Consider the following 23,050-nt stretch of genomic DNA (forward strand, 5'->3'; position numbering starts at 1 on the left):
TAACATGTCCAAAGTGAGATGAAGTCAAACCATCCTCACTTCTAAGGAACATTCTGGCTGTACTTCTTCCAAGACAGATTTGTTCATTCTTCTGGCAGTCCATGATATATTCAGTATTCTTCACCATCACCATTATTCAGCTGCATCAGTTCTTCTTCCGTCTTCCTTATTCTTTGTCCAGCTTTTGCATACATATGAGATGATTGAAAATACCATGGTTTGGGTCAGGCGCACCTTAGTCCTCAAGGTGACATCTTTGCTTTTGAACACTTCAAAGAGGTCTTTTGCAGCAGGTTTGCCCGATGGAATATGTCATTTGATTTCTTTACTGCTGCTTCCATGGCTGTTAATTGTGGATCCAAGTAAAATGAAATCCTTGACAACTTCAATATTGTCTCCATTTATCATGATGTTGCCACTATGCCATACTACACATCAAGTTCACCTGTGTAAATGACAGTTATTTTGTAGTGATTTATATTTATGCCTCTTTTCATAATGTATTTGTTCCTCCTCTCCTCAAGATAGTACATTTCAACTAAAGTAGAGAAATCAGTGTCTGGAATAATCTACATTAATTTCAGGCATACATTTTTCTATACCTCTATGAAGGTGAGGAACTCTAGTGGCACAGTGGTTAAGCATTTGGCTACTAACCAAAAGGTCAGCAAGCCGCTCCTTGGAAATCCTATGGGGCAGTTCTACTCTGTCCTGTAGGGTCGCTGTGAGTCAGAATTGACTCGATGGCAATGGTTTTTTTATGAAGGTAAAGTGATAAATTCCAGAACTTTGTGTTTTTGGTGCTGCTTAGCATTTTGTGTTTTTGTGACTGATAGGAATTATTGTAATTATCGAGTTAGATGTGATGTCTGTTCAAGTACGTGAAAATCAGACATTTATATTCCTATCCTTATGCTTGTGTTGATTCTCGTGGGCAGAACTGTGTACCATAAACTTCTCTTACAGGACCTAGCAGAGTGATAGGCACCACAATCAGATACCTGGTAAATAAGTGTATCAAAGCATCCTTGAACAAAAAAAACTTACGACAAAAGAGTGTAAAACTGACTTACCGTCCTGGACTTTTGCTGTCTTTCCTGGGAATAGTCTAGCTAAAATGTTTTGAAATTATTTATTTATTCATTCAACATATATTTGAATACCTCCTATGTGCTTGTCATTGATCTAGAGTAGGGGTTGGCAAACTATGGTCCACTGTCCAGATCCAGCTGGCCAGTGGGTCTGATCTGGCTGACAGCCTTTTTTTGTAAATAAAGTTTTGTTGGAACACAGTCATGCTCATTCTTTTGCATATTGTCTATGTCTGCTTTCACAGTACCAGGGCAGAGCCTACAATATTTACTGTCTAGCCTGAGTGTTTGTTTTGTCTCTTTTATGTTTCAGTGTTTGTCCTTATAGACCATATTATTTGTTCATTGTTCATATTTGAGTCATATTGATTGAAGGACAATGTTGATTATTATAAGTAGCTGGCAGTTGTTTTCTTCTGAATTTGCGTAGGTAATCTGTTTCCTCAGTAGATCTTTCCCGTGAAAAGGGAGACTGATTAGGAGCTGTATGCCCAGATTCTGTCCAAGGTGGAGTACAATTTGGGGTATGTGGATAGGAAACTAGAATGAGAAAGGCTTTAAGCTTTAAGGTCAAAGGAGGGAATAAAAAGAAGGCTTATGTATATGGATCTTGTTTTTAGTGTTAGTCTTTTTGAGAAATGGACAAATATCCATGAATGTGGAAGCCAATGGGAAAATTTTGAGTGGATTTTCACCCTTTTTTCAAAAAAGAACATTGAGTGACTGTGTAGAGAATTCTGTATGTAGTTTATTCTAATTCTTGAAGGTGTGTGATATGGAACCTAGGTCAGTTTGAGAACATAAAATTGACTACAACTTGATTTACTCAAAATTACAATGTTTGGTATGCTAAATAGGCGAACTGCTAAATGAGCCCCTCTCTGAGTAGACTGAATTGGGAAAAGATGCCCAGACGTTTGGAGCATGAGGCTAGGCATCATCGTGCAGTACAAAAACTGCCGAACCATATGTAGCAGACGCTGCTAGCAGACCTAGGTCTCCCCTTGAACACCAAATTCAATTTCTTTAAAAAGAATCTGTTCTAGTTTCTTGCCTTGGGGTAATACTTGGCTGCTAGTGATGATATGCAGTTGGGTGGGGTTGGCAAGGCTTCACGGCAATTTATTGCCAGCATTTATTCATTCAATAAATATTGGATGCCTACTGTGTGCTAAGCATTATTTTAAGTGTCATTGAACAAAAACAAACAAGATCCTTCTCCTTATGGAAGTAACATTTTAGTGATGGGGAGAGAGACAAAATATAATTTGATAGTAAGTTAAGATTGAGATAAGGGCATTGGAGAAAAATAAAACTGGAAAGGGTAATAGGGGACACTGGGGGCAATTTTACATTGGGTAGCAAGGGAAGGGCTCCCTGAGGAGGTAACATTTGAACACAGACCTGAAGGAGATGCGAGAGCCTAGCCAAAAGGATCTCTGGAGGATAGATGGTACAGCAAGTACAAAGGCCTTGAGATAGAAACTCGCCTGGCATTCCTGGTAGTGTATGTGATAGGGAGGGGAGTAGGCGAGCAGGTCAGAAGTAATGGGAGGGGGCAGATTATGAAGAGCCTTTAGGTCATGTAAGGAGTTTCGCTTTTACTCTTGGTGAGATGGGAAGACATTGGAGGATTTTGAGTAAGCAAGCAGTGTGATTTGGCTTACGTTTTAACAGAATCACTGGATGCTGTGTTGAAAATAGACTATAGGAGGATAAGACCAAAGCAGGGGACAAGTTCTTGGACCAAGATGTGACAGTAGGGTGGTGAAGAGTAATCAGATTTTGTATACGTTCTGAACACAGAACTGACAGAAATTGCTGATGAATTGAAAAGGGGTTATCAGTGACTACTGTGTTGACCTGCACAGCTGGAAGGATGAAGTTATCATTAAGTGATATGGGAAAGACTAAAGGTGGGGAGCTGGTTTTGTTAGGATTTGGACAAGCTTGAAATGTTTGATAGATATTTAACAGTATATTGTAAGTAAGAAATTAGATGTGGTAATCTGGAGTTAAGTGGAAAAGTCCACCTGGAAATAAGTTTCAGAAGACTGGATGAAATAATCTATCAGTAAGTATAGACAGAGAATAGAAGAGATCCATGGACTAAGCCCAGGTACACTCTAGTATTTAGAGGTTCTGGAAATGAGAAGGAGCCAGGAAAAGAAATGAAACATTCAGAAAGATGGGAAGAAACCACGAAAGAATAGTTCATTGAACCATGTGATAAAAGTGTTTTGAGGAGGGCATGAATAGCTGTAGTTAATGCTGATGTGAGGTCAAACTGAACGAGGACTGAGAAAAGACCTTGTATTTAATAACCTGGAGGTCATCGGTGATTTTGAAGTAAGTTTTAGTGGAGTGGTAGGAGTAAAAGCCTGGTGGAGTGGGTTCAGTAGAGAATGATAGTAAAATTCAGTGATACGTCAGAAGTATAATTCATCATGATCAAGTTGGGTTTGTTGTAGGAATAGAAGGATGATTTAACGTTCAACAAAATCAATTAATGTAATTTACCACATTAATAGAAAAGGGAGGAAATTCATATGATCATCTCAATAGATGCAGAAAAAACTTGTGGTAAAATCCAATTCCCATTTATAAGAAACTAGCAAAGTAGGAGCAGAAAGGAATTTCTTTAATTGGATAGAGTATTTACCAGAGGAAACTACAGTCAGCATAATACTTACTGGTGAAATATGGAAAGCTTTCCCTCTGAGACCAAGAAGAAGAAAACGATGCCTGCTGTCACTGCTTCTGTTCATCATTGTTCTGGAGGTCCCTGCCAGTGCAGTAAGGCAAGAAAAGGACATATAAGTATTGGGAAGGAAGAAATAAGTGTCATTATTCGCAGACAACAAAATTATATGCTGAGAAAATCCAAGTCTGCAGGCAAACTTTTATAATCAATAGGTGACTTTACCAGGGCTTTTAGATATAAGGTCAGTATTAAAAAGTCTATTTTTCTGTATACAAGCAACTGTGTATTATCAATTGGCTGCATAACAAATTGCCCCAAAACCTAGTGGCTTAACAACAAGCATTATTTCACACAGTTTCTTTGGGTCAGGAATATAGATGTGGCTTAGCTCAGTGGTTTTGACTCAGGATCTGTCATGAGATTGCAGTCCACATGTGAACCAAGGCTGCAGTTGTCCAAAGGCTTGATCAGGGATGGAGGAGCTGCTTCCAGTGGTGGCCAGAGGCCTCAATTCCTTACCATGTGGGCTTGTCCTCGCGACATGGCAGCTGGCTTCCCTAGAGTGGGTGATATAAGAAAGAGAGAGAGCAAGGCAGAAACCACAGTGTCTTTTATGACCTAGAGTTGGAAATGACATACCATCACTGGGATTCTGTTGATCACACAGACCAGCACTGATACAATGTGGGAGGTGACTATCCAAGGCCCTGAATACCAGAAGACAGAGAGGCCACCTTAGAGACTGGCTGTTATCACAACAACAAACAAATAGAGAATGAGAATTTTTTAAAGATACCATTTACAATAGATTATAAACAAATCAGATACCTAGGAATAAATCTAACAAAAGATATGTAAGACCTCTGTACTGAGTACTACAAAACATAATTGGGAACTTGAAGTCCTAAATAAATTGAGGGATATACTCTATTTATACATCTTAGATTCAACATTACAAGTCCTAACAGGTTGGTTTTTTTTTTTAATTGGAGAACTGAACCTAAAATCTGTATGAAAATAAAGCTGATGTCAGATAATCCAAATCTGTTTGTAAACTGTAGTAACTTAAAACATGATAGCCATATACGCCAGTGGAACAGACTGTAAGTCTAGAAAAAGATCCGTATGTATATGGCCGCTTGATTCATGGACAAAGGGTTAGACTGTAATACCAGTGGGAAAGGGTAGTCTTTTCAGTAAATGGTTTTGAGTTAGATGGCCATATGGAGGAAAAAAAATAAATCTTAACCCCTACCTCATTCTATTCACTTTTACAGATCTAAATGTGAACGGTAAAATAAACTTAGCAGAAAAATATAGGAGCGTGTCTTCATGACTTTGGAGTAGACAAAAATTTCTTAAATAGCATACAAAAAGTACTAACTATAAGGAAGAATTGAAAATTTGGACAAAATTCAGATTAAGATGAATTTTGGTCTCAAAACCATTCAGAATGAAAAGACAAGCCACGGAGTAGGTGACATACTAAGCAAATGGCAAACAATTCAATAGAAAAAATGCACAAAGGATCGTCAAATGGCCAGTAAGTATACGCAGATGTGCTCAGCCTCGTTAGTCTTCATGGAAATGAAAATTGTGAGACTACAATGAGAAATCGCTGCACATCAATAAGAATAGCTAAAATAGAAAGGCAGCTGTATTAGTTTTCTAGGGCTGCTATAACAAATTATCCCAAACTGAGTTGCTTAAAACAACAGAAATTTATTCTTTCACAGTTCTGGGACCAGAAGTCGAAAATCAAGGTGTTAGCAGGGCCACACTCTCCAGAGTCGCTAAGAAAGAATCCATTCTTTGCCTTTTCCAGCTTCCAGTCACTGCAGGCATTGCTTTGCTTGTGGCTGCATCACTCCAGTCTGTGCTTCCAACTTCACTTTGCCTTCTCTGTGTCTCCGCTGTGTGTATGTCTCAAAGCTACCTCTACTGCTCTCTTAGAATTCATTGATTCCATTTAGGACCTACCTGGATGGTCCAGGAAAAGCTCTTTCTCTCTATTGTTAACCACATCTTTTGCCATATAAGTTAGTACAGATTCCAGGGATTAGGACATGGACATATCTTTAGGGCCATCATTCAGCCCAGTACAGCAGGCAATACTAAATACAGGTAAGATGTGAAGTAACTGCAACACTCATACATTGCCAGGGAAGTGTAAGTTTGTATAAGCACTTTGGGGAACTATTTGGCAGTATCTGCTAAAGATGAACATACACATACCCTATCACCCAGCAGTTTCACTCCTAGTATATACCCAACACCCAACAGGTAAAGTAGAAGATCATCGAAAACCAAATCAAACTGAAGCAAACACAGAATTTATCTTGTATTACTGGAAAGTCTAAGATGTGGAGCTGATTTCAGCAAGGTAGATAAGGAGTTCAACCCCTCTCACCCTTGGTTCTCCTTTCCCTCCCCATTTCAACTTTGCTTACTTTATTGTCTTTTTAATTCTCAAGCAGGCTCTTTTTGTGACAGTGATGGCACAGGTTACACAATTGGTGATCCCAGAGAATAGTGTGCATCTTTCTCATTTGTGCCTGTAAAATCCGAAGGAAGACTGGTTGGTCTAGCTTCAGACATACGCTCAGGTTTGGTTCATGTGTTCCACCCCTGAGGCAGGTCTGGCTCTGGGGAGAAGAGGCCAGCCCTATCCAAGCCAAATGAAATGGTCTTCCTACATGAAAGAGAGGTTTTGTTACCTGAAAGAGTGAGGAGAAAAAACATGCTAGGCAGACAAAAGCTATCTGTTTCAGGAATACAGATATTCAAGTTCAGTTGTTGAATACCTTTTTAATTATTAAGAAACCACAGATTTATATAGACTTTGTAAGTAGAAAACAGTATGCTAAAGCATTATTGCCGTTTATCACATCATAGCTACAACTCTCCATATAAGCCATATCTGAAAACACAGATTTAGATGAGGTAATGCCTTTTCTAAGTTCTTTCCCTTATTGAGTGATACTGTATACTTAACTAAGGCCGTGAGGCTTAGCAGGAGCAAATAATACTTAAATTTTACATTCAGCCTTGATTTGGGGAATCCCACAGTTAATAGTACCTATGCTTAAGTTTCATTTCTCCCTAGCCTCCCTCACATCATCTGTAGGGATGATTACACTAAAGTCATTTGTTCATTAATCCAGGGGTTGGCAAACTTTTGGTCCTCTGCCTTTTTTTGTTGGGCATGTGAGCTAAGAATGGTTTTTACATTTTTAAGTGGCTGGAAAAAATTTTTAAAAAATAACATTTTATGACGCATGAAAAGTATATGAAATTCAAATTTTAGTGGCCATGTTTTTGTTAGTTGCCTTCGAGCTACCCCGTGTGTGCAGAATAGAACTGCTCCATAGGGTTTTCAAGACTGTGACCCCTGTCTTTTGAGTCACCTCAAGGTAGGTTCAAACCACCAACCTTTAGGCTAGTAGTAAAGCACTTAGCCGTGTTTGTACCACCCAAGGACTCCCTTAGTGACCATAAATACAATTTTGTTAGAATACATCCATACTTATTTGTTTACATATTGTCTATGGCTGCTTTTGTGCTACAGTGACAGTGTTGAATTGCTGCCACAAAGACTGTATATGGCTCATGAAGCCTAAAATATTTACTGTCTGAACCATTACAGAAAAGTTTGTCAGCCCTTGTTTTAAACATTTTTAGACAATGCAGTAAATGAGAGCCTTCTAAGAGTTTTTCTACCTGTCTTCTTCAGCTGTAAACAATATATACAGTGGCTTCTTTTTGTGAGATTTATCATAATAGTCAGTGGAAACTTGCCTTATAAAAGTAATTGGGAAAATGAGGTTTGTATTTACTAGAATTAACTTTGGGGTCTCATATATATTTATCTTCTTATATAACCTAGTATGTTGAAAGTAATGAATAAATTATTGGCTGGGAAAGAATATGTGCTGTTCCAAAGATACTATCCTCATGTTAGCCAGACTCACACCTTTTTGTCTTTCAGCGCAAGCAACAGCAGGAAAGCCAACCTGACATAGGGAACTGGGAACTGCTATACAGAGAGAGAACTACAAAGCATCCTCAGTACAGTAGGAACCTTAATCCAAAGTCCCTATACTTTTATCAGAGTGAGTAACATTCTTCCCAGGTATTTTATATCAAGTCATACTTTCTGATGTGTAGTCGCTTTATGAACTTTGCTGGATTTTTTGTGATCTCTACAGAGGTTCTTGCATGCCCCCCCCCCCCCCGACATATGTGTAATGCCCATATGATACCTGGTAGGTTCCAATGTTCAGAACTTTATTCTTCTGATCGATTTTTTTTTTTTTTTTTATTATAGTAGGGTATACTACTTTACTACTTTGCTCTCTCTTGGTGTCTCCATGTGATATAATCGAAAAGAGAAGTCTCTGAATTAACCAATTCTGAGTAGTTATTTTTCCAGTGATTGTAAATAAATAAAATTGGACTTACCACTTTGTGCCTGCAGTACTGCTTTGAGGTTTAGTTAAACATTCTTGTTTAACTCAACATGTTATGTACTGTATTTTTACACAAATAACACATGCCTTCTTTGTTTGCCATCCACGCCCTCCCCCAGCAAGGTATTTTCGTAAGGGCTCCTATGCCAGTTTTTTTATGTGTCGCTGTAGAAGTCACATGTTATTTGCATAAAAATATGGTATGTGTATTTATTCTCCTAAAATTAACAGTAAAGATCCCCAATTGAAAAAGTCATAGGTGTTAGCTTAGAGATTGAAAACTCAGATGCTAATAAATTAGATCAGTCAGGTAACTGAAGGTTGAAGATAACCTTGAACTGAAGAGTACAGGCCCTGTCTAAAAGGCACCATAGCTGATGATTTTAATTGTGTGAACATGAGCCCACTGTTGTCAGGTCTTCCTATTTTTCAAAATAAGATAGAAATAGGATTTTTTATGTGATGTTTCCCAAGTTTCTAATGCTGACAACTAATTTCTTTAAACATTAATATGTACCAGCCAATCAGACATGGCTGTGGGCTAGATTTAACCCACATTTGCCAGTTTGCAACATCTCTGGATTAACCTCTATTTCAGGAGGAGGCAGAAAAACATCTCAGTGAATAAATATATGTGTTCTTTAACTGGCTTAGGTTATTGGTCATTCTAATTGAGTAGGCAGTAGTAGTCCTGCTGTTGACTGTTTCAGTACATAAAATGTAAGTACCAGAGTATGAAACATTTTTCATCAATCTGTTTTCTTTCCTTTTCAACTGAAAATAACCATTTTTTAGTTGACAGGAATACTTTTAACAATAATGAAATGTATTCAACAAAATATTTTGTAGGGGGTTCATATTAGGTATAATGAGGGTTTGAAGTAGGAACTTTTAAGAGTTTAGTTGGGTAAATGAATTATATAGCCGTGAAGCAGTTGATTAATGATAAGATTAATTCCTCAAAAGGGTGGTAGGGGCAGCTTCTTTAGGAATACAGAACAGAGAAAGGAGTATCGAGGTGGGCAGAAATGTACCTAGAAGTAATAGAATTTAAGCTGTTTCTTGAAATAGGATTGTTATAGGCGGAGTGCTGAAGTGGACAGCATTTGCTAAGAAAGGAGCAGCTTGAGCTAGAAGATTGTTTCCAGGAATGAACATGATCTCAAACATCTGGGAACAAAGGACTCTACTTGTAGGAAAAGCAGAGTAAAAGCAGTTATTGAACTTCTGCTATGTGCAAGGCACCATTTAGGTGCTTTCTATATACATTGTCTTATTTGGTCTGGTTATATAGATATTAGCTCCCTCTTAGAGAGTTGAGACAGAAGTTTAGTAACACGTCCAAGCTCTTACCCTGGCATAGGTGTTTAGTGTTTCCTGGTGGCATACAGTAATTTGCTATAGAGTTCAGAGCATCAAACTCTACCAGCTCTCATATGAGCAATATACATATGTCCCAGGAGTGGAGAGGGCATGCAAGAATCTTTGCAGAGATCACATTGCAGAGAGCCCAGTAGTTGATTGTGGGGTAAAATTATGTAGAGCATGAATGCTAGGTCAGGTATTCCTCTCTGGAACAGTTATAAAATAACAGAATATGATGAACTGGATGTTTTAGGGGAATTTAATTAAATTGATTTGGAGGAGAATCAGTAAAACAGAAAGCAAAAACTGTTAAGATAACACTGGTATGGAGTAATGAAAAACCTGTATTGGAATGGAAAAGAAAAGAGCTCAAGACATTTCAAAGTGAAGATTATTGGAACTTGGTGACTTAATTCTAGGGAATAAAGCAGGGGGAAGTAGGTTTAATTGGCATCTATTGCAGTTATTATAATGGACTCTATGTTGCATTCATTTATTTGCTGTTCTTTTGTCTGACTTATAATTGATAATACATTTTCTTTGCAGTCTTAAAAATTAATATTGAATTTTTTTATGCTGATGAGGATTTCTTAGGTAAATAGACTGAAAGGAAGAACAAATTTTCTCAAGAAATTGGTTTAATTAGCTAATTAAAATTGGATACTATCTTAAAGTTGAATAAATGAGTGACATTTTAAATTATCTTAAAATGAAAAGAATAAAAATTCATAAATGACCACAGAATTATAGATTTGTGGGGATAGGATGGACTTTGATAGTCTTTCTCTTCATTTTTTTTAGGTGAAGAAAAAGATACTGACTTAGCCACTTACTAGATATGTGACCTTGAGCAAGTTACTAAGTCTTACTGCATATCAGTTTCCTGATTTTTTTAAATGGAGACACCAGTGGTACCAACATTATAGGTTTCTTGAGAGAATTAAATTGGATAATATAAATAAAACAGTTCCTGGCCCATAGTAAGCTCTCAATAAATGTTAAGTATTGTTTGGAGGCTCAGAGGGGATGATAGTTGTGGTTTTGATTATGAATGTTATTAATAGTCAGAATTCACATTTCATGAATTCTCTCCAATCCATAGACCATAACAATCAATTTTTCTGTTTATGAGTATTGTCACTCTTTGCCTCCTTGGATTTGTAGCTTTATAAATTTCACAGTATGGCAGTTAAGGAATTGTTCTGCCTTCTCATTCCCTTCGCTTACCTCATTTCCTCCCTGAGCATTTGAATGCCAGACTGATATACCCTGCAAATTGTGTACCTACCCAGAAGGTACAGTAGCAATGGGAGGCAGGTCTTCTAGCTTCTCCAGAGCTACTCCATCCATGCCACTACACTTAACAGATGAACTAAGATATCCTTTTGTGGTTTATGGTCTTTCTGAATCTTCATGTGAAGGTGCATTTTATGGCCTCGAGATTAATAAATAAAGGGTTTTTGTTTTTTTTTTTGGTTTGTTAAGTAACCTGTGAAATCCTTTGTGCTTTTTATCTGCTAGAGATGATAGTTTTTCACAAGAAAGCTCTTGACTGTGAAAATCATTGTTCATTTATTGCCATGCAGGGCATTTTGACTTTGGGAAATTGCTAGTGTTACACGTTTTGAATTTTAGCTTTATCTTCTAAAGCATGTATTATTGTGTTATAAAAGATTAGTGATCATATTTTGCTTTTTAGGTATGACATTTACTTGAGTTTTTTATAGAAATAGGATATTTACTATCTCTTCTGGGTGCTTGTGAATTCCAGCCATATACTAAAAAAAGTATCAATGTCAGTGGGGAAATTTCCTTTAATTCTTATATTAATATCATTAATAGCAGCACAGCATAATTGGTGGCTTAGATCAGTGTTTATCTTTTTTTCATTATTGCTCCCTGAAGAAGCCTTTGTAAATTTTTTTTCCTAATTGGCCCCCTACCTCTTTAAAATTTTAATTCCACAAATATCCTGTGTATCTGTTTATGTATTGCATATATATCTGTGCTTTATGCATAAAAAGTTTTCTTTTCTCCCCTTACACTCAAGAATCAGTGTTTGCCTCTGGCAGACAATTATCACCTGCATGAAGAATGCATGGTTTACCAGCTGTCAGTTCTCAAACTTTTTGGTCTCAGGACCTTTACACTCTTTGAAATTATTGAGGACTCTGAAGAACTTTTGTTTATATGGGTTATATCTAGCAATAGTCATTATATTAGAAATTAAAGCTGAGAAAATTTTTTAAACATTTATTAATTTATTTAAAAATATTTTATGAAAAATCACCACTACCACTCCAAATGGTTTAGTGAGAATGAGTGGCATTGTAATCATTTTTGCATATCTCTTTACAGTTTGGCTTAATAGAACACAGCGAAATTCTCATATCTGCCTTTGCATTCAATTTGTTGCAGTGTTATAAATTCTGGGTCATACGGATAGATAGTTGGAAATAGGATAAGTATTTTAACAACCTTTTGTGATAATAGAGGATGTTCTCCTTTGATACTACACCAAAACTTGACAGTTGGTAGTTGTTTTTTTTTTTTAAATTGTGTTTAGATGAAGGTTTACAGAGCAAATTCGTTTCTCATTAAACAATTAATACACAATATTGTTTTGTGACATTGTTTGCCAACCCCACGACGTGTCAACACTCTCCCCTTCTCCACCTTGGGTTTCCCATTACCAGCTTTCCTGTCCCCTCCTGCCTTCTAGTCTTTACCCCTGGGCTGGTGTGCCCATTTAGTCTCGTTTTGTTTTATGGGCCTGTCTAATCTTTGAATGAAGGGTGAACCTCAAGAGTGACTTCATTACTGAGTTAAAAGGGTGTCCGGGAGCTGTACTCCTGGGGTTTAACTAGTCTCTGTCAGACCAGTAAGTCTGGTCTTTTTTTTGTGAGTTAGGATTTTGTTCTGCATTTTTCTCCAGCTCTGTCCAGGACTCTCTGTTGTGATCCCTGTCAGAGCAATCTGTGGTGGTAGTCAGGCACCAGCTGATTGTACTGGACAGTCTGGTGGAGGCTGTGGTAGTTGTGATCCATTAGTCCTTTGGACTAATCTTTCCCTTGTGTCTTTGGTTTTCTTCACTCTCCCTTGCTCCAGATGGGGTGCTCCAGAAGGCCACTCACAAGCTTTTAAGACCCCAGACGCTACTCACCAAAGAAGGATGTAGAACATTTTCTTTATAAACTGTGTAATGCCAGTTGAGCTACATGTCTGCCAAGACCATGGTCCCCAACCATCAGCCCAGTAATTCAGTCCCTCAGGACAATTGGTAGTTTCTTAAAGGATAGTTGCAATGTGGAATCCCAAACCATATAAAAGACTTATTGTCCTCTGTTTTAAAATTCATTGTCTTTTCCTTTGAATCAATCTCTTGTTCATGAATGATTTTGTACCATCATACAGTGCTCACTTGGAAACTATTTGTTCACTGACTTAAGCAGATCTTCCAAATGTTAGTACAGTATCAATTAATCAAGTATTAGAGATACTTGTCCAGCTTTTTTTCACTTGAATGCTTGAGTTCTATCCTTGGCAACAAATACTATTACAGTGAAACTTGTGAAAGCCAGAACTCTCTGGGACTGCCTCCTTTTTCCGGGTCTCATAAGTTTTTGGCCTTTGACAGGTGCTTACTAGCGTCCTTCATTAAGAATCCTACCTTGTTTTAGTTTTGAGTTTTCTTTCTCTGACACGTTTCTTCCTTATGCAGGTTGTTTTCTGGGAAATGATAGGCTCACTTCATTCATTTTCAGAAAAATGTCTGCCATATACCCAAGTCTGAAAAACGAGAATTTGTCAATTTTTTTTTTTTTTTTTAAGTAAAAATTGTGTTCCATGAAGAAAGCAACTAATCCAGCTCTCAACTTGAACAGTTGCACAGGTACTTATTTAAGAAAACCATCATAAAACAAGAATGCTTTTATGTATACCTTCCAGTTTACCACGAAGAATACTAACAAAACATTTAATCAAATGAGCGGCTTTTACTCTGAGAGTGAGGTGATAAAGAATACAGTAACAGCTAGTACCGTTTGGTGCCACTATCTTGATGTGGCTCCTTGATATGGCTCTAGTAGTTTTACCTACCTTTGCTTTTACATGATCAGTGTAAATAACATGGCAAATAATTAGTGTTATTATGAAAATAGCTTTGTGATCCATGGACCACACTTTGGCAGCCACTTATTTCAAGCATAGACTCTGGAGCCAGACTACCTGGGTTGAATCTGAGCTAGCTGCTGACCTTGAACAATTACCCTGATAACCAAAACCAGAAAAAGACACTCTAAAAATAAAACTACAGACCAATATCCCTTAAGAATATGGTTGAAAAAAATCCTGAACAGAATATTTGATATTAGCTTTTCTATCTCATCATGAATTATTATTTACTAAATTTGATATGTATGTTTAATATATAAAACAGGGCAACAAGATTAGATTCTGAAACAGCTTACCGTTATGGAGTAAGAAAGATACTTGCAAAATGCCAAATTATATTCCTAGGCTAAAGAATAAATGCTTTTTAAAAGCAAATGCTAACCCTGGTGCTTTGTTTTGTAATCTAGACAAGTGCATTATTATTCCTAGTTCTCAAATTTGCATTAAATCTCAATAATCTTTGAATAATTTTGGTGAGGTAAAATCTGGTAACAGTGAACAGTGAATGCTTTCCTTCGGTGTTTATCAATTCAAGGAAATTTCATTGGCAAAACAACTTTTCCTCCTTTGGTTAGTCTCATTCTTCATGATCTTTGAGCATAAATTCACCTGTAAATACACATATGCTCATTTTGGAGTAACCTTTATTTGGGGGTTTGGTTTTTTAAATAAGAAGAACTTGTTACTACCTTCTATCATGTTATTCATGCCAAAAACTATTTGCCTTGTGGGGAAAATGGCATGTGGGGTTCTTCCATCTCCTAAAATTGATTATTGCCTTCATACTGGTTCCTCAGTCACAGCATCACTTGACTGGACTCCTCTGTCCACCTAATTTTGTGTTGTATTTTTAAATACTTTAAAAAACAATGTATTTTTTTTCCAATTAAATAAGCATTATCTTTAAGAAAATTTAAAAAGTACAGAAAGGCATGAATCTGAAAAAAATCACCATTAACTTTGCCACCCTTTGATACATTCTTTCCTATCCTTCGTGATAACTGATAGATGCTACTTTTGTCCTGATTAGCAACATATTTTATACATTTCATATCATGCCTTTTCATTCATTATTAACATTTTACTCCTTTATAAAAAAGTATTCTAAAATAATTCTAATGACTGCATAATTTTTGTCATTAATATGTGCTATACTTTAAAAAGTCAGTTTTCCTAATGTCGGACATAGAGGTTATTTTCAGTTTGTCAACATCATAAATATGCCATGAAGCACGTTTTTGTATATTATTCTTTGTTGTTTTTCTGATTATACCCTAGAATAAGACCCTTAGAGGAGAATGACTGGTTCAGAGGGCAATCTTTTACAGTGCTCTTGATGTGAGTTTCTAAATTGCTTTCCAAAAAAGTTGTACTAGTTTCTCATTTCATCAGTATTCTGCCCAATTCTCTGTATCTTCTTCACCAGCACTGATATTATGTTAAAGGCTTTTTTAAAAGAATAAATTACATAAGGTAATGCTTGAACTTGGAGCAAAAGTTTAAATGCTTAGAAGTTAAGTAGTGTAATATATAGTGAAACTGGAAATGTATATTTCTCATTAGCAGAATCCAAACCTAATTAGACTTATGAGGGCTTTCTAAAACATTCTGGTGGTGCGGAGTCTTCAGAACAGATACCTTTCTCTAGAGTTCTTTATTCTTTCTGACCCAGTACAGATCTGCTTGTTTAGAGTGGGTGTGAGATGAAAATTCAGTGTGTGTCCTTTTGGTCTTAATTTTTTCTCTCTTAGCCCTACCCTTAGTTCTTGGGACAGCTATGTAGAGTGGTTTAGGGGAAGTATATATGGATTTTTCCTTTATTATATAAAGCAGATTTGGATAATGTATGACTAGTTTTGTGTCTGATCTCTTTGCTAATTCTTTGTAAATTTCAGGTGTGCAACAGAGGAACATGGCTCAAGAAACTAATCACAGCCAAGTGCCTATGCTTTGTTCCACTGGCTGCGGATTTTATGGAAATCCTCGTACAAATGGCATGTGTTCAGTGTGCTATAAAGAACATCTTCAAAGACAGAATAGTAGTAATGGTAGAATAAGCCCACCTGGTAAGTAAGTCTGTTAAAACACTGTATTGAAATACACTTGGTTAGCCTGGTGCTTCTTAATACATTTTTCTCCTCTCATTTTGTACTTATATTATCACATTTATATCTGTAAAATTTCTCGTTGCACATTGTGATTATCAGTGGTGGGGAGACAGGGACGAGAGTGCCTTTGCCCATTGAAAATAACTACACACCTCATTTATTGACGTGGTTAGGTTCCAAAGACCAGGTCATTGAAATTGGCATTACACGAAAATGGAGGATGACCACGTGAGATCACAAAATGGAGAATGACTACATCATTCCATAACTGCCAAATTACATCATTACTAACCACCAAATTACATCATTTCATAACTGCCACACCACTGAGAATTATGGTCTGGCCAAATTGATACATAACCTTAACCATCACAGCCAGCGTTACTCTTGCCTCACACTTCAGAGTTTGTTACTGCCAGACATGTCGTTAATGCGCAAAATAGTTGGATAGAGTTTTTACTGTTGTTGTAAATGCGAAATGTCAGATAACGAGACAGTCGATATGTAAGGAGTAGGTGTACTATAAATCCATTCGATAGTCTTTTTTTTATTGTGCTGCAGAACTCTTCTTATTAAAATAGAGGCAAACTTCAAGAATATATAGATACCTTGTAAAGTAAGGTAAGAGATTGAGGGCTATGAGAAGACCTTGGTTCTTTTATTTGGGTGATTTTTGCAGCCAGAGTAGTTGTAGAATGAAAGAATGGATTATAGATAGTCACAGCTAACTTCAGAGAAAGCCTTATTCCATTTGGAAGGAAGGATTCAGGTGGGCTGACTCAAAAGTATGTTCAACCCAGTTCATCTGGGTTCTTTATGCCTTTTTGAATCAAAGGATTCTCCTAGAATTGAGATGGGCTTTTGTTTCAGTGAAGGAGCCCCTGGTGGTGCAGTAGTTAAACGCTCAGCTGCTAATCAACTGGTCAGTGATTCAAACCCACCAGCTGCTCCGTGGGAGAAAGAGTTGGCAGTCTGCTTCGATAAAGATTACAGCCTTGGAAACCCTATGGGGCAGTTCTGCTCTGACCTATAGGGTCGCTATGAGTCAGACTCGATGGCATGGGTTTTTTGTTTCAGTAATTGTGGAAGAAAGATCATGAGGATTCTAAGATTTGCAAAAGGAAAATGTCAAAAGTATTCATCTAAGATAGCTCTTATGTAGATTAATGCTTCAGTATATAGATTTTTGGGGTTAATGGAGGTGTAGACTGTTATTAGTTCATTCAGATTTTATATTGGGTCTTGTCATTGTTCCATCATTTTCAAGCCAAAAACTAAAACCGTTTCATTGAAATGTCTCCAAATTTTCTTATTCATTTTTTCAAATGAATACAAACGGTTGCTTTTTCAATTAAATGGTCATCTGCATTTCTGCTGTATGAAGTAGAGGGAAAATGGTAAAACCTAATTGCTGAGCACAGATGTTAATTCTCAACCTATGTCTACTTTATTCCTAAATTATTTTTTATTTTAAATATCTCACTTGTACACTAGTTCTTGGAAGATACTTGTGAATAAACATTTTGGGTTTGGGTGATAATCAATAATGAGAAATAGGAGTTAAGTTTATAAATTATATACAGTTTGTACATGGTTCCCTTCCTCGTTAATATTAACATTTTTTATTGGCAACCTATTGAAAAATTTTTAACTAAAAAATAATGAAACCAGTATTATATAGTAAACCAAAATCTGTATACTATATTTTTGGAAAATTGATCTTGATTTTTTTAGATAAGGTCTTGGACTGCCCAGAGTACAGAATCACTAATATGAAGTGTGGTACTCTTACAGCAACTTCTGTCAGTAGTCTGTCTGAATCTTTACCAGTTCAGTGCACAGATGGCAGTGTCCCAGAAGCTCAGTCGTTAGACTTTACGTGTTCATCTATGCAGCCAAGGTAAGCTGTAGTCCCTGAACTATAATTGGAAAGTTCATGAAAAATAAAGAATATTTTCATATGTGATCAGTTCTGTTAAGGAAAGCTGTGTAATGCCACTTGAGGAGAAATTTTTTCCATTTAATTATTACTGACTAGTTAGAAAGGCTTTTTATTGTTTTTATTAAGGGCATTTTGTCTGTTACGTCAGATTTCCTTTTCAGGCTTCTTTTCTTTCATTTTTCCTCATCATGTACCCTGACCTGCCCCTGAAGTCCTTTTCAAGCATGTTAAGTTAGTTCTTCAAATTTTAGTCTTATTCTGCAAGTATTAGTACTTTGTATTAAAAAAATACAGTCTTAGTACAGCTTCTATTTGTTTAATAACATGATGTTATAACTGTTGGTTTGTATCATAGTACATTTTTTTTTCTTTCTAATTTTGAAGTTGTATCCTTAAAAAGCCTGAAAATGCAGAAAAATTTGTTTTGTTTTTATTCTTTTAGTAAGCAGATACTAAGCTTCTATTCTGTGGATTTGTTTGTTTTTTCCCAGTTCATGATAGCAAATGCTCAATTCTGCTATACCAGTATATCATTTACAATTTTGTGTTGACATTCCTTAAGCATGGTCTTCATCATGCTAGTTTTCATTTAACGAATTTATGTGGTACTTGAAATATAGGACACACTATTGCCTTGTTTTTAAAGCAGTAGCCTTTTGATCCAAATTGGTCTCTAGTTTCAGAGCTCTGTGGTTACGTTTAAGTTATAAAAAACGTATCTCTGTTAATTCTTGTCTTAATGGTCTACTTAGCTATGTTGAACTCTTACTTCTTATACAATATCACTTTAGTTAATATTCATGTGTGGTGATCATCTTTTAAAATCTAAATATTTTTGCTTTTCTAGCCCTGTATCAAATCAGTCACTTTTATCAGAATCTGTAGCATCTTCCCAAGTGGACAGCACATCTCTGGACAAAGCAATACCTGAAACAGAAGATCTGCAAGGTTTGTGTATGAACTAGTGTGTATTTTGTCATATGTTCAACATTTGAGTATTGTAGGCCATGTATTTTTTTTTAAAGCACTCTTAAAATGCATAGTTTTTTATTTTCTGTATGAAGAGAATATTTTATGTCCTCAAGTATTTAATTTACTGAAATGTTGGTAGCCATTTCCTACTTACGTATATATCATCAGCATCAAACATAGAAATTCAGAATGTGTTTAGTTTGAGAAATATAATTAAATGAACAAGTAGTGGTAGGATACTATTCTGTTTTGTTATTTTGGCCAGCTTAATCTAAAAACTATTTTCTCTCCAGGCAAAGTGGGACTGCTGATTTGAAGGGAATCTGTTTCTCCTGTTTTTTGGCTTAAATTATCTGAGACACTGTAACTTGGCTGGCAGTCACTCCCTACCCCCATCTGTGACTTACAGTGTAACAGTCCCATTCAGTTACTTATATTCACAGCATCGTGCCTCATGTTCTTGCCCATACTTTTTATGTCCCCATTATATGGATCAAAGTGATGTACGAAGACTTGAGAATTTGTATGAAGGCTCTCTTAGTGGGCAGAGACAGTGCAGAGGAGCCATATAGGATGCTGTTAAATAACCTGTGCTTAATCAGTTATATTCTGCCGATGTGTGGAAATAGTGTGTTAACAGAAGAGGAATACTCTGGAAAAACAAGCCCCCAAGGATAAGCAGTGTGTCATTCTGCCTGTGGCAAGGTTTGAAGAGCCAAGATACCCTGAGCAGTGAAACTTCCCATTGTGCATGGTGTTTACATGGTAGCAGTAGATACATCTGACAATTTTAGCTTAAATTTGCCTAATTTTTAATTTAGCCAAGCTAGCTAATTCCACTTGCTCTGATTTCAGCATCCAACAAATGCCTGGCATAATTTGCCTATTTGTATAGCTTTTGTTACAGCAAGAAAATGTACTTACCTGGCTAACATAAATATTCCAGTCCACCTAGCATATTATAAATTTATGAATATTATAAGTAATTTTTTTTTTTTTAAGTTATACAGAAAAGCTTAAGGAAGGGCAGAAATAGAAGATATCCCAATATTTAGATATTCACTGGGCACAGGAAATGATAACACAAGGGTGGTGCTAAAATTTACAAGTCTACGATACAGGTAGTCCCTGATTTACCATATATTTGAGTTATGATGCACCACACTTAAGACTGTTTGCTTTTGGTGTGTTTTTGTTTTTAATTTTTTTTGGTACATCTTATTGTTAGTAATATATACTACATACAGTGTTACAGCACATAGTTTGCTGATGTTATTCTCAGATGGAATGTTTCCAACTCCCAGAGACAAGTAAAGATCAGATTTATAAAGATACTGACAATAAAAGGCAATAATAATGAAAACTAAAAAAAAAAGGTATTTGACTTAGATCAGAACTGACTCACAACGGAGTAGTCGTTGGAATAGAACCCCGTTGTAAGTCGGGGCCTACCTGTAGTGGCAATGTGGTTAGACAAAATTTTAGATACTAAAAAATAATTTAAAAATTCCCATCGAGGCAATTGTGACCCTACAGAACAGAGAAGAACTGCCCCACGGGGTTTCCAAGGCTATAAATGTTTACAGAAGCCTACTGCCACATCTTTCTCCCGCGAAGCAGTTGGTGGGTTCAAACTACCGACCTTTTGGTTAGCAGCCGAGCACTTTTAACCCACTGTGCCACCGGGGCTCCTTCGTGTTAGATACAGTGGATTGTAAGTGATCAAATTTCATAGGGAAAGGGCTCAATTAGACGTTGTAGGTAGGATAGTAGGTGTTTAAATGTGTGGAGTGATCAGGACTATGCCTGTTTGGAAGCCCTTGACATAGGTTAAAAAATGAGAGAGAGGTTAAAAACAAAAGGAGCAACAAGGAGAATAATGAGCCAGCAAAGTTGCAGAGGAATTAGCTGTCTAGATTCTGGTTAGTTTTTGGTCACAGTGCCAAAAGAGAATATCAAGAAGTAGAGGTTCTTAGCAACAACTTTGACAGTGAACATGTAGGTTGGTGAACTATCGTGATATGAAGTACTTTTATACCATTCCTGTTGTATGGAAAACAATATAGTCCTCTCCACTTAACCCTGAGTACATTAATGCAAAAGGTGGTCATGAGACCACATTGGGAGAAATTATAGAGGGTTTTAAAAATTTATAGACTCCTTTTTTCATGTACAATTTGAACTACTTTTAGATTAAACCAGTATTAACTTCTAAATGCCTGAAAAAAAAATTAGCATTCATAATTTCAGCATAGTAGAATCTTTGAAAATCAGGGGTAAGTTTAGTTTTCAATGTGTAAAATTTCTAACAGCCTTAGTTTAAAAAAACATTTTAGCTTATACTGTTGAATTAAGAATGCCTTCTTCATTTATTATACACATACCCCCCCCACACACACACACACTCACACTCACACTCACTCACTCACTCACTCATATACACATATATGCACTTATGACTTATGATTTCCCTGTTGGATAGGAACAAATGCGGAGAATTTTATTTTAATCTATTTAATTAGATGGATGAAAAGACACATAAAGAGAAAAGATCTCTTTTGACTCAAGTCAGATGGTCATTTGAGCTGAATCCGGAACCTAGTTACCTGACTCTAGACCAGTATTCTTTCCACTGAGTCATGGATGTGTGTGTTCCTAATGCCACACCCAGCTCTCCTCAGATCCCAGGATGTGTTCAGCTGGTTTGGCGAGATAGCCAGGTATCTCTTTTCTTCCATTATCACTGCATGTACATTCCTCAGAGGACATTTTTTTAGCTAGAAAGACCATCCCAGATGGAAGCATGTACATGAGTAGTACGTGTGTACCTAAACCAGAATTTCCTAACATTTTTTATTGGAGTTTTCAGGATAGTGTCCCTGAAGCAGCTTTTTTCTCTGCAGGTATTCTGTTTATAATTAGGATATGCTGCCACCAGGTGGGTGGTACTGCTTTCATTTTGACCTCATGGCTCTGAAGAATTTTTTTCTCGTTAACTGAGAATTTAACATACTGCTGCATGGTTCTCATGTAATTACACTTTTTAATTCAAAAGATAGCAGTACCTCACATTGTCACTTAGGAATGTAAGTCAGGTTTCTAGTTCACAAATGCTAGCTTAAAAAAAAAACTTCTAAGCATTTTGGTGTACTCTATCATATTTGACTGCCTGCCTTATTGAACAATATGCTTACTTTTGATTAACCTCTCAGTACCCCAGATCTTGAGTCATAGTAAAAAGAGTGTGGAATTTTGATTCAGAGGTTCTGCATTCATACGTCATATGTGTAAGTACTTGACACCCCCACTTAACTTCCCAGAGCCTTCATTACCTTTGAAGGAGACTAATAAGCATGTCTGTGTTTATAGGATATTAGAAGTCAGTGAGATAATGGAGGTGACAGGAGTTTTGTAAACTGCAGAGGATATTCTTATTCTTTATAATGCCACTGTGATTTTGGAGTTACAGGAGGCTTAGAATAAGAATTGTGAAGCTATTCTCAGAACATTATTTCTCTCCAATAGCAGAGAGAAATAATTTCTGAGGTAGTAAGCTATCCATCACCAAAGCATTCTAACAAAGCTGAGTTGTTGTCAGGGACAGTATAGAGGGAATCACTGTACTGAGTGCAGGTTAAACTAGAATTTTCAGGCTCTTTCAACTCTGAGGGTTCCTGACTTCATGTAAAGTTGAATTGACAAATTAGTGATTCAGAGCAATCAGAGGAGAGCAATCTCCTTGGACTAATTTAAAAAAGCTGTGTGGATTAAAAATCGGGGATTTCTTCTGATTTTGAAAATAGGCTAACGACACTAGCCAAAACAGTCTTGGGAAAAAAAAGAACGAAGTTGGAGAACTCGCAATTACTGATTTCAAAATCTACAAGTTAGAGTAATCAAGATTTTGTGATAACTAGCTTAAGAATAGACATATAGATTAATGGAAGAAAATTGAGAGTTCAAAAACAAATCCTTATATTTATGGGCAGTTGATTTTCAACAATGGTGCTAATACCATTGAATGGGGAAAGAATAGTCTTTTCAACAAATGATGCTGGGACAACGTCTCATATTCACATGGAAAAGAAGTTGATCCCTACCTCAGACCATACACAGAAATTAATTCAAAATGGATCGAAGGTCTAAATGTAAGTGTTAAAACTGTACTCTTAGAAGAAAACGGGTAAATTTTCACAACCTTGAATTAGGCAGTGGTTTCTTAGATA

The 23,050-nt window shown here is 36.5% G+C and overlaps 1 protein-coding gene across 19 annotated transcripts in view; it reads left to right on the forward strand.

Annotated features, from left to right (window-relative positions):
- Positions 1-23,050, forward strand: part of ZFAND6 (zinc finger AN1-type containing 6) — a 76,572-nt gene that overhangs the window by 44,729 nt on the left and 8,793 nt on the right. For 5 of the 19 annotated variants that reach the window (XM_023741673.1, XM_023741676.1, XM_023741677.1 and 2 more), the window contains 5 exons: positions 7,784-7,907; positions 13,461-13,521; positions 15,698-15,868; positions 17,645-17,810; positions 18,700-18,800. In XM_023741673.1, coding sequence (XP_023597441.1) covers positions 13,476-13,521; positions 15,698-15,868; positions 17,645-17,810; positions 18,700-18,800 — 484 coding nt within the window. In that variant the 5' untranslated portion in view covers positions 7,784-7,907; positions 13,461-13,475. Of the gene's footprint in view, positions 1-321; positions 5,339-7,765; positions 7,908-13,460; positions 13,522-15,080; positions 15,141-15,697; positions 15,869-17,644; positions 17,811-18,699; positions 18,801-23,050 lie in introns of those variants that run through there. The other 14 variants (XM_004387490.1, XM_004387492.1, XM_023741685.1 and 11 more) reach the window with 9 other exon arrangements.

Source organism: Trichechus manatus, unplaced genomic scaffold, assembly GCF_000243295.1.
Source record: "Trichechus manatus latirostris isolate Lorelei unplaced genomic scaffold, TriManLat1.0 scaffold00186, whole genome shotgun sequence".
Classification (NCBI taxonomy): Eukaryota; Metazoa; Chordata; class Mammalia; order Sirenia; family Trichechidae; genus Trichechus; species Trichechus manatus.